The sequence below is a fragment of the Rhincodon typus genome, chromosome 3 (assembly GCF_021869965.1).
Source record: "Rhincodon typus isolate 14 chromosome 3, sRhiTyp1.1, whole genome shotgun sequence".
In the NCBI taxonomy this organism is placed as follows: domain Eukaryota; kingdom Metazoa; phylum Chordata; class Chondrichthyes; order Orectolobiformes; family Rhincodontidae; genus Rhincodon; species Rhincodon typus.
Genome location: NC_063334.1, coordinates 99,462,493 through 99,482,090, shown reverse-complemented (window position 1 = coordinate 99,482,090; position 19,598 = coordinate 99,462,493). Strand labels below are relative to the sequence as shown.

The window sequence follows — 19,598 nt, the reverse complement described above, 5'->3', positions numbered from 1 at the left end:
ATCCACCTAACCCATACATCTTTGGATTGTGGGAAGAAACTAGAGCACCTGGAGGAAATCCATGCAGACACGGGGAATGTGTAAACTCCACCCAGACAGTCACCGAAGGTTAGAATACAACCCAGGTCTGAGGCACTGTGAGGCAGCAGTGCTAGCCACTGTGGCACCTTGTCCAGATTTTCAGCAGAATGGGGAGCCTCTGAATGCAATGGCGGTGATTGGAAATTAAAAATCCCATCCCTGAATACTGCACCTGGGGGCAGAAACTGAGTTGGCTTGGGATTTATGCAAAGCATGTTTTATGGAGGTAGTTGGCTGTTTAAATCATCAGTCACCTCCTCTCTGGTATAATTTTGGTGGAGTTAGTGCCTGAACTGGAAAGTTGAAGATTAGGTCAGATAAGAGCTGGTCTGAATCTTGTAAATTCATTTGGATAACCAGGGCACCCTTTAAGAGAGACCGAGGTACCCTTTTTCACCTGGTGCTCGGACACCTTTGGAGGACATAAGGCAATCTCAGGTAAGGCATCCTTTGGGAGAAGTAAGTTACCTCTTTGGGAAAGGTTGGGTACCTGTATCTAGACTGGCTAAATAGGTTAGGCCTGTATTCAATAGAGTTCAGAAGAATGAACGTGATCTTACTGAATCATACAAAATTCTGAGGGAGCTTGACAGAGTAAAAGCTGAGAAGATCCACTTAGTGGGAGAATCTTAAACCAAGGGATATACCTCAAAACTAAGGGATGTGGTTACAGAAAAAGGGGACACGATTTAAAACTTGAGATGCGAAGGAATTTCCTGTCTGAGGATAGTGATTCTCTGGAACTTTCTAACCCAGAGATAATAAGAACTGCAGATGCTGGAGTCAGGGTTAACACAGTGTGGAGCTGGAGGAACACAGGCCAGGGAGCATCAGAGGAACTGGAAAGTTGATGTTTCGGATTGGGACCCTTCCCAACCCAAAATGTCAACTTTCCTGCTCCTCTGATGCTGCCTGGCCTGTGTTCCTCCAGCTCTACACTGTGTTATCTCTACGCCAGACAGTTGTGGAGACTAGATCACTGTAAGTATTTACTGAGCAGGTAGATTTGCCAGAATGTTGCAAGGTGTGGAGAATTGTAGCTATAGGTATAAGGAGAGATCGGGGTTGTTTTCCTTGGAACAAAGAAGGCTGAGAGGTGGCATGATTGAGGTACACAAAATTGTGAGAGGTAGACATTGGGTAAACAGGAGGAACCTGTTTCCCTTGGTAGAGAGTTCAAAGACCAGGGTCATAGATTCAAGCAGAGGATTACTGGGGATGTGAGGAAAAACTTTTTTATGCAGGGGGTAGTGGGTGTCTGGAACTTGCTGCCTGAGTTGACGGCAGAGGCCGAGACCCTAAACTCTGTTAAAATGTGTCTGGATCTGAATCTTAAGTGCTGTAAGCTGCAGAGCCAAGGCCGTGTGCAAGCAGAAGGGATTAAAAAGGGCACCTGGGTATCTTTGGGTCAGCATTGCCAATTTGGGCTGAATGGCCCCTTCTGTACTGTATCATTTCTAAAGTTCTATGGTTCTATAAATTTATTTTAACAAATCAAGGAGTTGAGAGCTTAGAGTAGCTGGTATGGAAGAGGGATTGAGGTATGGGGTAAATCAGTCATGATTTTTGGAATGGTAGGATAGGCTTGAGGGGATGAATGGCCTGCTCCTGCTACTATTTCTTACGTTCTTAAAGCTTTCAAAGGGATTTATCAAGAGGCATTTTAAACTAAAGCAACCTTTTCAGTCTTGGAAAGAAAAGTAACGTGTTAAAATATTATTGCAAAAGGACCCATTATCACAGTGAGTGCCTTCCATTTGACAGTTTAACTGACAAGTGGTTGTGAGTTTTTGATGTGGGTACATGAATCCTACAGCTTGTTTTGCTTGAATAAAATGTTTATCTTATAAGGCTTTACTCAGCTGAAGGAATTTAAATGTGGAAATGCGTTTTTATGATTTTTTCTCAATTTAGTGAAAAGCCTCCAATACACTTATACTGTTTGAGAGAATTTTATTTTTTCATATCTGTGCACAGGTCATAAGGTCTGCTCATGGTGGATACTAGTTGAGTTGGCATCAAAGGTGAAAGGGCAAAATATGATGAATGGGTGAGGGCAAAGGTTGGCATGTGTTGGCAAAGGCGATATAAAGTGTATGGGGATGTGTAAAGGGGAATAGGTTGACATGGATAGGTCATTGACAGCGTGGCTGGTTAAGGTGGTGGGGGGGGAGGGGGGTGATGACGGGTGAATTCTAGGGGGATGTCTAATGTATTATTTTCAAATTTTGAACACTGTGGGTTACCTGCCCCAAATCCCAATCCAGCCCAGCCCCTACATCGAAAATGATTCAGACAGCCATTTTTTAATGGTCCAATTTCCAGAGTCAGGGCTCCTCACATCTCTGTGCATATCGCCCAGGGAATTACACTGGGGTCTTAGTATCCCAAAACAACTGCTGCCCCAAATGCTGACTAAGGAAGGCATAGTTAATATGATTTCTCCAAACAAAGAACATCCCAAGTAAAAGCAACTGACTAAATTGCACGTGCTGACTAAATTGCACGTGCTCCCCTCCCCTTCCCCCTCCACCCGGATGGGTTAGGGCTGTAAAACTAGGCACATGCCACATGCCCACGGCCTCGGCTAAAGTTTATTAGAAGAACAGGCGTCTAAAAGCCTCTTGGGTAATTGAGGCCATTAAGTGGCCAGTTGATGGCAGCAGACGTGGGAAGGCCAGCCCCACGTATTGAGATCCTTCAGAAACTGTCCTTTTCAACAAAGAAATGAAACCAAATGGACCACCTGGCATCAACCTAGGCTAGTGCCAAAATTGGGAGAGCTAGCTAAGCAACAGCGTGACATAGTCATACTCACAGAATCATACCTTACAGACAATGTCCCAGATACCACCATCACCATCCCTGGATCTGTCCTGTCCCACCAGCAGCACAGACCCAGCAGAGGAGACGGCACAACAGTATACAGTCAGTAGGGAGTTGCCCTGGGAGTCCTCAACATTGACTCCGGACCCCATGAAGTCTCATGGCTTCATATTAAATGTAGGCAAGGAAACCTCCTGGTGATTACCAAGTACTGTCCTCCCTCAGCTGATGAATCGATACTCCTCCATGTTGAACAATATTTGGACGAAGCACTGAGAGTGGCAAGGGCTCAATTTGTACTCTGGTTGGGGGATTTCAATGCCCACCACCAAGAGTGGCTCGGCAGCAGTACCACTGATCGAGCTGGTCAGGTCCTATAGGACATAGCTGCTAGACTGGGTCTGTGGCAGGTGGTGAGGGAACCAACAAGAGGGAAAAACATACTTGACCTTATCCTTACCAATCTGCCAGCTGTATCTGTCCATGGCAGTATTGGTAGAGTGACCATTGCACAGTCCTTGTGGAGATGAAGTCCCATCTTCACATTGAGAATAACTTCCATCGTGTTGTGTGGCACTATCACCATGCTAAATGGAACAGACTTCGAACAGATCCAGCAACTCAAGACTGGGCATCGATGAGAATTTGTGGGTCATCAACAGCAGCAGAATTGTACTCCAGCACAATCTGTAACCTCATAGCCCGGCATATCCCCCACTCAACCATTACCATCAAGCCAGGGGATCAACCCTGCTGCAATAGAGAGAGCAGGAGGGCATGCCAGGCAAACCTGAAAATGAAGTGTTAACCTAGTGAAGCCACCAAACAGAATCTCTTGCACGCCAAACGACAGGAGCAACGAATGATAGACAGCAATTCCACAACCAACGGATCAAATCTAAGCTCTGCAGTCTTGCCACATCTAGTCATGAATGGTGGCGGACGATTAAACAGCTCACTGGCGGAGGAGGCTCCACAAATATCCTCATCATCAATGATGGAAGAGCCCAGCACATCAGTGCAAAAGATAAGGCTGAAGCGTTCGCAGCAATCTTCAGCCAGAAGTGCAAAGTGGATGATCTATTTCGGGCTCCTCCAGATGTCCCCTGCATTATAGATACTAGTCTTCAGCCAATTTGATTCACTCCACATGATGTCAGGAAATGGTTGGAGACACTGGATACTGTAAAGGCAACGGGCCCTGACAATATTCCAGCAATAGTACTGAAGACTTGTGCTCCAGAACTTGCTGCTCCCCTAACTAAGCTATTCCAGCACAGTTACAACATCTACCCGATAATGTGGAAAATTGTCCAGGTTTGTCCTGTACACAGGAAGCAGAACAAATCCAATCCAGCCAATTACTCGCCCACCAGTCTACTCCCGATCATCGGTAAAGTGATGGGAGGTGTCACCATCAGTGCTATGAAGCAGCATCTGCTCAGCAATAACCTGCTCAGTGATACTCAGTTTGGGTTCTGCCGGGGCCACTCAGCTCCTGACTTCATTACAGCCTTGGTTCAAACATGGATAAAAGAGCTGAATTCCAGGGGTGAGGTGAGAGTGACAGCCCTTGACATCAAGGCCAAATTTAACTGAGTGTGGCATCAGGGACCCCAAGCAAAATTGGAATCAATGGGTATCAGGGACAAACTCTCTGCTGGTTGGAGTCATACCTGGTACGTGGGAAGATAGCTGTGGCTGTTGGAGGTCAGTCATCTCAGCTCCAGGACGTCTGTGCAGGAGTTCCTCAGGGTAGTGTCCTAGGCCCAACCATCTTCAGCCGCTTCATAGCTGACCCTCCCTCCATCATAAGGTCAGTGATGGGATATTTTCAAAACGTTCAGCACCATTCGTGACTCCTCAGATACTGAAGTAGTCCATGTTCAAATGCAAAAAGATCTGGACAAAATCCAGGCTTCAGCTGATATGTGCTAAGTAGTATTCACACCACAAAATGCCAGGCTATGATCATTTCCAATGAGAGACAATATAACTACTGCCCCTTGACATTCAATGGTATCACCATCACTGAATCCCCCATTATCAACATCCCTGGCCAGAAACCATTGACCAGAAACTCAACTAGACTCACCAAACGTAGTGGGCACCAGAGCAGGTCAAAGGCTAGGAATACTGCGGTGTGTAACTCACCTCCTGACACCCCAAAGCCTGTCCACTATCTACAAGGCACAAATCTGAAATGTGATGTAATACTCCCCACTTGCTTGGATGAGTGCAGCTCTAACAACACTCAAGAAACTTGACACCATCCAGAACAAAGCAGCCTGCTTGATTGGCACCACATCTACAAGCATCTACTCCCTCCACCATCGATACTCAATAGTAGGCAGCATGTACTATCTACAAGATGTAGTGCAGAAATTCACCGAAGATCCTTTGACGGCACCTTCCAAACCCATGACCGCTTCCATCTAGAAGGATAAGGGCAGTAGATTCACGGGAACACCAGAACTTTCAAGTTCCCTTCCAAGCCATTCACGATTCTGACCAGGAAATATATCACTGTTCCTTCACTGTCGCTGAGTCAAAATCCTGGAATTCCCTCCCTAAGGGCATTGTGGGTAAACCTACAGCATGTGGACTGCAGTGGTTCAAGAAGGCAGTTCACCACCTTCTCAAGGGAAACTAGAGACAAGCAATGCCCATGTCCCACGGATGAATAAAAAAAATCAGTGTGGAGTCAGGCAAGGCACAGCAGGGGATCAGCCTGGCCCCAGAGAGAAGCAGGCTTATTGTGAGGCCTAGTTGCAGGGACCAGAGATCTGTCAGCCTTTTGATTGGTCAGCAAATCTTGGAGGCAGGACATCAAACTCGATACATTTGATCAACTACATTTAAATAAATCTGGAGAATTAGTTCCCTCTAAATCAACCACATACTAGCAACTTTTTCAAAGGAGTTAACAAAGCAACAACTCAAAGCACACAGTAAATACATTCAATGGAGTTATAGTTTTCTCTTTATTTAATTCAAATGGCAACCTAATGTCCTTTACAGTTTCTGGGATTCAGTATGTGAGTGTGTGTTAAGAATACCACGCTCTTGTCCAAATTTTCGAATGCACCTTCAAAGTTCCTGCATAAATAACCATGCAGTTGCTAAAACAGTATAGGTAGCACACCGTTATCGGTTCCAGATATGGAGTGCACCATTTCGATGTGAAATGGAAATGGAGCTCAAAGTTTGTAAAATTTGCAGACCAGGAACTTCACATCCGAGTAAATAACATGATGGGTCATAGCAATTCTCTCAGGGGAGCAGAGGAATGAGCTACCAACTGAAAAAAATGAATATTTATTCCATAAGAATGTTTTAATATATTCTGATGGTATCAATGCATGGCTGGAAAATTTGGAAGAAAGTAAGTAACCAAAGATAGATCATCATACTTCTACAATTGCTGTACTTTTACATTCCAATATTGTGGCAAACCAAAAAACACAAATGTAAGTCAGACTTACTTTTAGAGAAAATGTATTCGTTGCTGGACAATCTTCTTAATCCATCCTGAAACATCAAATGAACAGTCTTAACTTGTGTATCAATAACTGATTCTTAACATTCAGCATCAAATAGACTTCAATAATTAATTACTGTGACTGACAAACCTTAAAAATAATATCAAGGTTAACACAAATTCCATAGAAATGTTAGACTGCAGAAGGAGGTCATTCAACCCAACTGGCTCTATAAACATTTTAACTTTGTGTTAATCTCCTGCCTTTACCCCAAAACTCTGCACATTTTTTCTATTTGTATAATCATCCAATACCTTCTTGAATGCCTTAACTGAACCTGCATCCATTAGGTTTAGCCAGTTCATTCCAAAGCCAGACCGGTGTTTTGCACACAACGCTTTTGCTACCTTTCCAAAGCACTTTATAACTGTGCCCTCTCATTCTCAATCCTTTTATGAATGGGGACAATTTCTCCCTATCCACTCTGTAAGACCCCTCATATTATTGAAAACTCACCTTTCAGCCTTCTCTCCTATTGAAATTATTTGAACTTCTCCAATCTTTCCTCATAACTGAAGCATCTTATTCCTGGAACCGTTTCTGTCAAACTCTTCTGCATTCTCTCCAATATATCCACTGTGCACAATACTCCAGCTGAGGTCTAACCAATATCTTATGTAAGTTTAAATATAACCTCCCTGCTCTGGTATACTATGTCCTAATTATCAAGCCTAGAATACTGTGTATTTTATGAATAGCCATCTCTACCCATTTGCCATCTTTAACTACTTACGTACATATACACCCAGGTCTCTCTACTCCTGCATGCCCTCTAAAACAGGATTTTGTATTGTCTCTTCATGTTCTTTGTATCAAAATGCATTACCTCACACATATTCACATTGAGCATCATCTACCATCTTTCTGCCCAATGTACCAGTGAGTCAATGCCATTTTGAAATTCTATACTGTCCTCACAGTTTACAATTCTTCCATATTTTGTATCATCCACAAACTTTAAAATTGTCTGCTACACATCAAGATCTAGATCATTTACATATATAAGGATAAGTAAGGGTCCCAATATTGACTGCAAGAAACTTCACTACATACTTTTGTCCAGACCAAAAAAGAAAACAATTAATTATTACTCTCTGTTTCCTATCTCACAGCCAATTTTGTGTTCATGTTGCTACTGTCCTTTTTATTCCTTGAACCATAATTGGCAACTGTTTGAAAAGATACATTTGGAAGTACTGAAGAGTCTTATGTTAAGATTGAAGATTCTAAAATTTTAGTTATTTGAAGAAAAAAAGTCCTTGGGATGATTGTGACAGCAGAAGTGAACAAAGATGGCTGTTTTAGCCTAACGTTGACCCTCTGACAACTGTCACGATTCTAAGGGGAAAATCCTGAGCTAGATCGGCCAGAATAAAGATGAACCTAATTTTTCTGAATTCTTCCCCAATCCAGTAGTCCTAGTTTGGAACGAAGATTGATTTTTTTTCTGTAATCAATTCCATTCCATGTTGATGGGACTTACACAAGGCATGGACTGAGTCTATGCTACTTAGCTGGTCCTATCCAGGGCTCAATTGGTGGGATTCGTTCGGTAGATTGGGAGCAGTAACAACTGCATCTGTAAACTGCTGCAGCAAAATGAGTGAGACACACCCCTCTCCTCTGTCTGAATGTGTGGCAATATCATTGACTTGGCAACTTTATCAAGGTCACCTGTTAACTGCTCTCCATCTCTGCCCTGACTGCCTTCAAAATTAAAATTGGGGAAGCTGGTTCATCGCCTGAAGATGATGGAATTCCTTTTCATAAACATGTAGGTATGGCTTCAGTGGTACCACCCATAAGGATGAGGGTAGAAGATACATAGGAACATCACCACATGCAAGTTCCCTCCAATTTCTACAACATCCTGGCTTGGAAACATGTCAACGTTCTTTTACAGTCACTGGGTTAAAATGTTAGATCTCTGTTTAACAACACTGTGGGTGTACCTACACCACATGGTCTGCAGGGATTTAGGGTATTTAGGGATGGCCAATAAATACTGGCCATCCTGGCAATGCACTGGTCCCATGAATGGATTTAAGAAGGGTAACAGAAATTGCTTTCCCATCAGGACAAACTTGACAGAATTTAAATCATGGCCATGAGAAACCCAGCAAGCTAAGTTTATAAATACATTTTAAATTTCCTTTGCCAGTAGGGCAAGTGTAAAGAGAGCTAGGGCTTCTCTTGGCCTGGGTTTCTCCCCATCATCCACGACTTGACTTTACTGCTTCAAAAGGTGAAGCTGCCAAATGAAACCACTTAAACTCAGTCACAGCCAATAAATCAGTCACAAGGTGGTCATTCTCTACAGATGTTATTACATATGGCCCATGTGGATAATTCTCTGAAGCTGTGCTTCAAGAAAGCAAACCCCAGCATATTTCCAAATTATACTTCCTGCAGTAGGTTCTGCACTGAAAATGAGTTGTTGAGAAATTACTCCTCACTTGTAAGGAAACTAGAAAAACCTGCCCTATGCCCCATAACCCCTTTCCTTGTAGAGCTGAGAACTAATGCTTAGGTGTAGTTCCACCCAAATGCTGGTTCTTCATGTGTGAGGCCTGGTGATGTGGAACGATTAAAAATATTCAGCTGTGGGGCACTGTGGCCTAAGTTAATCCTGGTCACACTTAATACCCACAAATAAACGATGCAATATGCAGGACTGGCTTTGATTACAAAGCAGAGGGAAATCTTCATTCCCATATTGACTGTGTGTTTTCTTAATTTCTTTGGCATCTCCTGGAGGTGATCTCAGGATGTTGTGAAGGATCTAATCTTAATGTTTAAGCACCATGAGTATGGGAGGCTTGCTGGGCCATTTTTCTGCTTGTAATTTTCATACATTTCTCGCAAAACTTTCTTTTTTGGATTATTGAAGAACAAATAAGAATAAGAATTTCTGCCTGATTTTCTTTGTTTCTAATCCAGGGCTAGAGAAGTCAACACTTTACGGTTTTATCAAATGGTGTGGTACATCTGATGGCTTGACTCTGAAGTCTGTACTCCAATGGTCAGTACAATAATGTATAAATTGTACAAGTCTGAAAGTTGTTCCTTACTAACTCACAGTCATGAGCCCTCCAACAAGATTATTAGTGTGAGGATCATCATCTTTAGTGCCAAGCTGTGGTGAGTAGAGCTCAGTTGTTCGCAATATTTCCAGAACTCTGTCCAAGGCCTCAGCAACTGTTACTGGACTGTTCTCTTGGGCAGCATTAATTATATTGATGACCTGTGAAAATGGAAAAGAAGGAAAAATATTACTTTTTCAAGAAGTCTTTGTTGCATCTAAAATTAATAATGTGGATGTACATTGAAGGTGTTTTTCTTTGAACCAAGGATAAACATTGCAGAGTATTTTTACCAAATGATCTAATCTACTCCCTAATGTCAATGCGATGGTAAAGCTATATATTTCACCTGGCAGCCAATATGTTTACTTAATCCTTTGAGCCACTACTCTCTTTATCATGTCAAATTATTCTGCGGCATTGCTCTGCTATGTCCACGATTGTATCTGTTCAATGTGTGTTGAGGCTTTGGATAAATGACAAAGGATGAAAATGCCTATGGACAGGAAATTAGGTTGTTGAGCAACCTTGATCCGTCTATTTGTTCACCAGCGCTGACCCCCACCCCCCCCCCAACCACCACCACCATCCAGCCCCATGCCTTGACTCCAAGGGTCAGGTCTCCTCATCCCAGCACAAGAGTTCAAATGCATTGGGTGGGTTTTAAAAATGGTGGGCAGGACATAAACCTGTGAGACTAAGCATAGCGACTCTGCTTATGACCCTGTGGAGATCAGGCATCGCAATACACCGTTGTTTTAATTTTAACAGGGACTTTAGAAACAGAACTGAGATGCAGGGTGCCTTCATTGCTGAGCCATCTATTGTTTTTGGCCATGGGTATTCCTATTATTACATCGACATCTTGAATAACTTTGGTCTCATTTTTTGAAAATTGGGTGTCCTGTTCTTGGAACCAGTTGTACTCATCTTCTTTCTTTTTATGGAAAACATGCTAAGCATGAAATGCATTAAATTACTAAACATAAGTTTACACTTAGCTCTAGTCAACACAATATTTATTTGTGCTATTTAAATGATACAATATATGACTATGTGATTGAGAACTTCAAAGCAATTCAGAGATGGTTATTATATTAGAATCTATCAGCTGAAACTTACTTTTTTTGATGAAGTCCAAGTTGCAACGAGGTTTCTCAAAAATTTTTCATCAAGCGCCGTAGTGGGTCCTCATCAAACCTGCCTCACTAAATGCCTACCACAGCCAATGACATCTCTCAGATCTGACTTCCATCCCAATTTATCGCATGCCCTTTCTGAACAACTTGCCACTCAGCAGAATCTGCCCAAAGGTAGGGCACATTTAAAATGCTGCAGTGCACCCAGATGAACACTGGCCCTGCTTATTCATGAGGAGAGTCAGAACATGGCAGAGAAGGTGAAGATTGGACCATGATTCTTTAATCGGGGCCTGGAGGTTCTGGTGACCAGGGTGGTGCAAATGAGAGGGTTCCACTTGCTGGAGGACTGGCAGAGGAGGGGCGAGGTGCTCAACATCTATGCCCTTACCTCCTTCAAGTGGAGTCCTGGCCCTCACAGGAGAAGATAGGAACCACTTCTGCAAGGATGTCGAGACATCCAGTTCTCACCAAATGATTAAGTACCTCTCTGCACGCAACTGCCACTCTCCCATAAACCTCTACTATCCCTCTCGGTCACTGCACACTGCTTGGAACCCCTGGCTGCAATGTCTTCTCTCTCTTTGTTTGGCAGGTTCCACAAGACTCCTGATACATCTGCAGTGAAGTGACCAGCTGCAGAAGGACTGCCCTCCCTCTGAGGATGTACGTACTAAGGCCTCAGAGGAAGCATTTGTAAGGCTGCCTTCTTCACCCCTGCACCATCAGCACAGATACAGACAACTCAATGGGAACCTAGGCATAGAGAGTTGCTTCACAATCTGGTGAGCACCTCACTATGACACCTACACAGTTGGCTGAGGAATGAATACCCTAGGCCCGCTGGCACTTGGAAGACCAGGCACCTGCTCAGCTCCAGGCAGGAGATGACCTTCCTACTGTGTTAATTGTGTTAACCGAAGGGAGGCTGTGAGCAAGCAGTTGGGCACTAAGTTAATGAGCGCTAAGACAGCAATCAGGTGCATCCTTCCAGAGTGCACTCTGAGGGGATAGTAGATAGGCCAGGATGTTTATGTTGGCTTGGCAAATGACAGCTGCAAATATCCACAGAGGAGGAATGCATTCAGCTGGTGCATGGGGTTCATGCCCTGTGATGGCCAGTTACCAATATGGAGGTGGTTTGGAGTAAGCAGTGAGTTGAATCTGCCATGTACACCATTTGGTTTCCCTATGTCTCACTTGTTTGGCGAGTTTGGTAAGATGGGAGTCTGAATATTAATGAGGCACGTTGCAACTTAACTAGGTGTTTAAAAATCAATAATAATCATCTATTGGCATTTTGCTATTGGCTCTCAATAATCTTGCCCTGCTTGTGAAAATGATAAAAGGTGGAGTGAGATGATCTAGATGTGGAGACAGGCCTCGTCGCGTTTGTTGCCCAATTCTGCCACACATCTCACCATAGCCCACTTCACTCAGACCCCTGTAAGGTTTGGTCTACACTGTTCAGACCTATCTGCTAAATTTTAAAGATATGAAAAATATCCAACAGTTCACAGGATGGAAATGTTAACTTTATATTTAAAAAATGCTTTTCAATTTACCTTGGTGATTGGAGCTTCAATTGTCATGGAATGAATTCTTGCCATTGAGGAATGCCGTCGATTGTATGAACTCCCTGATGACATGAATATCAAAGAAAGGGCTCTCAGATGTGTCACACAGTTAACATGCCCAGGGTGTTTAATGTCTATTGCAGGCACTTTGTGGTATAAGGTTATGTGATGATTAGAGCTTCAATCCAGAAATCAATAAAACCAACAAAATAGTACAAATCCCTCCAATAACTCAAATCTTCAATACAAATATGAGATCAGCATTTATCATAAAGGTTGTCTTCTGTGAAAATAATTTGCAGCAAATTTTTGATTTTATTTACTGAAGTGAAAATGCAACAGCGCATAATTTGCTCTAACAGGGCCGATAACCGTAACTGTTGTTAGATAGCCCTGACCTGGCAATGTATAAACTTTATACATTGTTACAAGGCAACTTGCTGTAAGTGTGAGATGGTAACATTGCAGTGAGGAAACAAGACAACTATCTAGTTCCTTAAACAATTGGACTGAAGTGTTATGAAATAAATGGCAGTCAGACTGAGAAGGACATGTAATTTAAAATTCAATATCAAATTAGGAACATAAAGTGAAAAGATAGAGAGAGCAGGAAGATTGGATTATTTGGGAGCGAAATAAAAAAGCAACCAATAATATTTTATACTTTTAAAACCTCAAACAACAATTAAATTGTAAAGTAATGAGAATCCATGCTCGTTAATTTTTAGTAAATGCGTTTGACAGTGCTTAACACCTACCATATTGTTAAAATAGTTCTTAGGCATGAAATGGCAAGACATTAGCTTTCTGTGATAAGTTTGCATCAATCCCACAAATACAGCAATCTCAAATCAATACATTTCAAAGATATGAGCACAAGACATCGGAGCAAAAATAAATCATTTGGTCCATCAAATCTGCTCCAGTTTGCAATGAGATCATGGCAGTTGTAATAATCCATTTTCTTGCCTTTTCCCCATAACCCTTGAGTTCGTTACTGACTTAAAATCTATCTCAATCTTGAAAATACTCAAAAGCCTAGCTTCTTCAGCTTTCTACAGCAAAGAAATTCCTCCTCATCCCTGCCTTAAACAGACACTGAAAGGCCAGTTTCACAGCAAAACTGCATAACTTGAACTACAACATTTGGATTTTAGCAGTTGAGTGCGAATCTGCCATTCTTCACCTGAATTTGCTGAACTTTTCATGTATAAGTAGTGATGAGAGCCATAATTCTCACTTTTACAGCAAATGTAGCCAGGTAAAAATTGTAAGAATGTATTCATACCATCACTTCTTCTTGATGTTATTGATCTGACGTCGATGGAACCTTTCCGTCTATCTTTATGTCTCAATGACTGTGAATCTGTGAAGTAAGAAAATTATGACAGCCATTTGGATTTTCCCTTTCAGCCAACAAGCAAGTGTCACAACAGATGGGTCTGTAATAGCCCAGGGTTAGCATACAGAAGACGATAGATTGGATGTGAAATTTGAAGTGATTATATCAATTTACTCAGAGTGAAATGTGATATTTTTAACCTTAAAATGACTATGCAATGGAGTGGGCTGTGTCCTTTTCTGACAACTGGAGAAATACACAGCACTAAATAATAAATAATGTATTTGAAATATATCATGGCTTACACGTTTACAAAGTTATTACAGGGACCCGGGTTCAATTCCAGCCTCGGGCGACTGTCTGTGTGGAGTTTGCACATTCTCCCCGTGTCTGCATGGGTTTCCTCCGGGTGCTCCTGTTTCCTCCCACAGTCCAAAGATGTGCAGGTTAGGTGGATTGACCATGCTAAATTGCCCGTAGTGTTCATGGATGTGTAGATTAGATGAGTTCTAGGGGGATGGGTTTGGGTGGGTGTTCTGAGGGTTGGTGTGGACCTGTTGGGCCGAAGGGCCTGTTTCCACACTGTGGGGATTCTATGATTCTATGATTCTATTCTCTGAATCCATCTGCAGTAACATTTAATCCTAGCTACTCTTTGGTGTAAAATGTCCTAACTGTGAGATAGTTCAAAGCTCAGCTTGCCCAGTTACCCCGATCCTCCAAACAACTTGACTAGCACCTCACTGCAGCTGCTCCTAGCCTGATGTTACAAAGCTGTGATCCACCTACCCACGCACTATTCCTCCACCCTATCACCCACTTGCAATTCAGTCACCTGCTGTTGTTCCACTCTACCAACCTGAACCTGCTTCACCCACCCTAGCCATTCAATCATTCATCCATTCATTAACGTTCACACTGAATGATTAAAATTGCCTTACAGCAGCTAATGCTGTAAAAAGTGGGTAAGGCTTGTTTTCCCTCTGACACTACTCTGCTACATTGCATCATTGGATTACTACTCAGGAAGCGGCTGGAATCAGAAGACCTGGCCAGAAATGCAGAGCAATGTCGGGGTGCAGAATAGCAGGAGCAAAGCAGTAACCTGATGGTGATCCAGGTGATCTTATAGGAATAGCAGTAGGCCACTCAGCCTGTTCCACTTTTGGGGAGATCATGGCATTTCTATAACTTAACTCCATATGCCTGCCTTTGCCTCATATCTCTTGAATAGCTCTTGATAACAAAACCCAACGTATTGACCTACTTTAGTTGCTGTTTGTGAAAGGAATTTCCAAGCTTCTACATCATTTTGTGTCTTCAATTGCTGCATAGTTTCACACTGAAAGTCTGTCTCTGTTTCTTACAAGTGGCTATGATTGATGTGGCTTCCTTAATAGAAAAGTGTTTTTATTTTAACCAATGCTACTTTTGATTATTGTAATTGATAATGATCACATGGGTTAAAGTAATTATGAACTTTTCTCTCTGTCCAGACGTTGTGAGCTACTAAAGAACTTGCTCTCCTTTGTGTCTTTTTTTTCAAATTCAGATTAATGTATGTGTTAACATCTGACTTCTGCTTATTAGCATACATCAGTATGCAATGTATTGCAATTTTCAATACATTTTAATTGATGGAAATCTTATTGCACAACTAATTAATTTTGCAGGTAAGTTCACCTTGAGTAAAATATCAAGCTCTTGTAGAATTCTTTCTTTGAAGCCAGCAAGGTTTTGCATGGCTCCCTAAATAGGGAGAATCATTCATGTTTAAACTGACAACTTTCAGTAAATTTCTATCAGTTCTCCAAGGTCGCACCCCAATCTATCAGAAATCCCTCCACATACAAAGACCTGCACCAGATGGAATGCGGTGACATGTCCCCACCCTACGGCCAAAGATTGGACGCCGCCCCCTTTCTCCACTCTAACTCCTGGGATTGGACCACACTAAGGCTCCCTCCCCTAGCTGGGGTCAGGATCCCAGTAGCAACAAAGGTGAGCTTCCTAACCCAACTCGAAGCCAAGGCTGGCCTGATGTCCAGTTGGGAAATCTATATGGCGAAACCTTGCACACAAAAATAAAGGATGTTAGAATGAAACCAAATCACTATCTGGTTCCACAGCAAAGCTGTGAGCCCTGAACTGACCATGTACCGACATTGAGAAAAATAAAGAAAAGTTTGATTTATCTTACCTGATTGAGAATTTTCTTCCATATATTTGTCCTCACTGTGCATATTGTAAATCTAATTTAGGTTAAATAAATGAAATAAATTAATACCACAAATAAGATGGAGGTTTAAAGACTTAAAAACAGCATTTCTGTAAAACCAGACTCACTGATCACAGCTTCAGACTGCTTTTGACATATTCTAAAGACAAGTTGACAATTTGTCGACAATGTCTAAAATGCCAACTGTAGGAAACTAGGGTAGGTTCAGGTGTGAGTTTTACACGGCAAGGAGAGTTACACAAATCAGTAAATAAATAACTAATGCTTAAATGGAATTCCTTTGTCATCTATTTTAACAGTTAAAGTACTGACTGAAAAAATTTCATATATATGCATTAAGTGTTCCTATCCTAGTACAAGGTGAAGGCAGAAGCACAGCTGAGGCAATAAATGAATACTTTGTATCAGTGCCCACCAAGGAATAGGATTCAAATCTACAGTAAGTACGTGTGGATTCCTTCAAGCCCAACGTGATCTATATGGATTAGGATATTCATCATTCCAGTCTAGCTAAAAGATTCTTGTAAAAGGAAATTAGGCAATCTGAAAGGAGACATGAAAATATACTATCAGGCAAAATAATGGGAAATCCTAAGCTGATTTAGAGGTACATTAAAAAGTATAAGAATAATTAAGAAGGAGAAGGGCCCATTAAGGACCACAGTGGTAATATGTGTGTGGATCAGTAAGTTCACAGGGGTGATAAATAGTGAGGGAGACAGGTTTAAATTACAGGAGGATATAGACAGGCTGGTTAGATGGGCTGATCAGTGGCAAATTCAGTTCAATCTGGATAAATGTGAGGTGATGTACTTGGGTAGGTCAAACAAGGCATGGAAATACACAATGAATGGTAGGACCCTGGGAAGTACCTGGGAAAGAGGATCAGTGGGACTTGGTGTGAATGTACACCAGTCCCTTAAAGTATTGGAACAGGTGGATAAAGTGGTTAAGAAGGCATATGGAATACCTACCTTTATTAGCCTAGGCATAGAGTTTGAGAACATGGAGGTTATGCTAGAACTGTATAAAACGTGGTTAGACCACAGCTAAAGTATTGCGTGCAGTTATGGGATCCACATTAAAGGAGGGATATGATAACATTGGAGAGGGTGCAGAGGAGGTTTACCAGGATATTGCCTAGGCTGGAGACGTTCAATTATGAAGAGAGACTGGACAGACTGGAGTTGTTTTCCTTAGAGCAGAGGAGATTGAGAAGGGGCATAATTAAGATATATAAAATTGTGAAGGGCATAGATCGGGTAGATTAAATGACCATTAATCAAATGCCAGCAGACATGGGTAGACAACAGCCACTACGGGACCCAATTTTATGAGCTGCCCCTACTGCTAGCCTGCACCCACAACATTTCAGCCTTGAAATGTCTGACATGTGATCTCTCCTGGATGTTCACTTTGTGTGACAAATCGGTGGCAACAAATTCCATTGATAAACTTAGGGAGAGGAGGGGAGGGAATGATAATTAACAGAGAAAATTGATTAGAAGTTAAAAAAATAGAATTAGGACTCCCAAGAACAGAAGACTTAAATTGGCTGTCAATCTTCCTGCTAGCCCCGGTGCTCTCTCTTCTCGCATCCTGTCAACCTTTCACACTGCCTCAGAAATATGAAGAAGGTACATTTCACAGAAATCCAATTACAAAGCAGGATTCACAATGGCAGAGCTTCACAATGATTATGAGTGTGGAGCCAAGTGAGTATAATGGAGCATTGCATGGGTGAAACTCCAGTTAAAGCTAATTGCTTAGAAATTCAACAGTGACTGCAACAGCTTCAACAGGGACAACATTAATTAAGTAAGATGAGAATGTGAGCTTAATATTGTTTCACTATTTAAACCTCAGTTAAAACTACCTAACTATAAAGAAATATATCAGCAATTTTAAATCCTGTAAAACACAGTAACACTGTAACACAGCTACAGAACTTCATTACTGTCTATGATGGCTTTCATCAGCACTGTTAAAGTCCACATGCAGTTCAATTGATTCCTTCAGTGGAAAAGAATGAAGAAAGTAGCAATTAGAAATCTTACCTGTTTATTGTTGTCACTGCACAATTTCTTGATCGACACAAAATGCCTAATTTTCCTGTTGATAGGAGAGAAAGTAATTACACTCGCAAATCTGGTGAAGCATCGCCAAACATTTGATAGAGGATAAAATATGGCACTTCTTCAGCTTACTAAACACCAATAATTTAAGATATTCTTTAATGATTCAGTGAGGGAACAAACATTGGATTCTCTACCCAAACATATGCACTGTTAGCATTTGCATCTATCTATTTGTTCCTCAGTCATTTTCGTCAGCATTACAACACAATAAGATATTTCAACATCTGGGAACTCTGTCCTGTCACAATGTAACACACTGTGCTCCAAATTACTGTGTGCCGTTCTACCATCAGAAATCTAATTTTTGGAATGCTTAATGCATTTCTCTGAAATTGCTTCATTCACTAGTTTAATGCCAGCTTTTGGGTCTGCATGCTAATATTATGAGCTGTAATTTCTAAACTATATTTTCTGCACACAAAAATGTGTTTATTAGCACTCCTACAGTTCTGTTGGAGTTCTACAATTGTGCTAAACTATACAAAGGCTTAATGAATTTCTTAATGAAGATGCAAAGTGATCGCATTAAAGTTCAGCTAACATTTTTTGCACAGCCATTAACTCCCTTGCTCATTGGGATTTGTGCCCTACCGTCTGTTACCACAGGATTAACACCAAATGATTAGTTTAAACTAAACTGTAAGCTCCATTTCTCCAGGTTTTAGACCATAAGACATAGGACCAGAAGTAGGCCACTCAGTGCATCAAATCTGTTCTACCATTCAACAAAATCACATCTGATCTGATAATCTGAAAATAATAATCTCCTCAATACTCCTCAAATGTACTCTATCTCTGTCTTGAATATACTCAATGACGTGGCCTTGATGGCCCTCTGCAGTAAAGAATTCCACAGATTCACTACCCTCTGAGAGAAAAAAAGAAACCTTCATCTCTATCTGAAATGGGTGACCCCTTACTCTGAAATTGTAACCTCTGGACCTAGACTCTCCCACAAGGGTAAATAAACTCTCAGCATCTTACCTGTCAAGCCCCTAAAACCTGTACACGTGTCAATAACTGCTCTTCCTTCTAAGCTCCAATTAGTGCAAACCCAACATACTCAACATCTCATAAGAAAATCTCTATGTAACCAGAATCAACCTGCGAACCCTCTCTGGGCTACCTTCAATGTCAGTATATCTTTCCTTAGATAAGAAACCCAAAACTGTTCACAGTATTTCAGATGTAGTTTGACGAGTCCTTTGTATAGTTTTATCAACACCTGCCTATTTTTATATTCCATTCCCATTGAAATGAAGGCAGTAGCCCATTTGCCTTCCCTTTCACCTTCTGATCTTAATGCTAACTTTTTGTCATTCATGCAGTAGGACACCCAACTCCCCCTGCCCTGCAGCATTCTGTAATCTTTCCCTTTTTAAATACTGTTCAACTCTCCTCTTCTTCCTGTCAAAATGCATTATGTCACATTGTCCTGCATTATATTCCATCTACCAATTTTTTGCCTATTCACTTAATCTGTCTATATACCTCTATGGACTCTGTGTCTACAAACCTCACAATTTGTATCAGAGATAGTAGGAACTGCAGATGCTGGAGAATCCGAGACAACAAGGTGCAGGGCTGGATGAACACAGCAGGCCAAGCAGCATCATAGGAGCAGAGAGCCG

At 41.7% G+C, this 19,598-nt stretch overlaps 1 protein-coding gene across 1 annotated transcript in view; it reads right to left on the bottom strand.

Annotated features, from left to right (window-relative positions):
• Nucleotides 1-19,598, bottom strand: part of pde8b (phosphodiesterase 8B) — a 105,928-nt gene that overhangs the window by 20,887 nt on the left and 65,443 nt on the right. Inside the window, exons 9-14 of the mRNA XM_048595323.1 lie at nt 17,887-17,941; nt 15,791-15,842; nt 13,537-13,614; nt 12,237-12,310; nt 9,529-9,693; nt 6,393-6,438 (exon numbers count right to left, since the gene is read on the bottom strand). Of these exons, the coding sequence (XP_048451280.1) occupies nt 6,393-6,438; nt 9,529-9,693; nt 12,237-12,310; nt 13,537-13,614; nt 15,791-15,842; nt 17,887-17,941 (470 nt within the window). The remainder of the gene's footprint in view (nt 1-6,392; nt 6,439-9,528; nt 9,694-12,236; nt 12,311-13,536; nt 13,615-15,790; nt 15,843-17,886; nt 17,942-19,598) is intronic.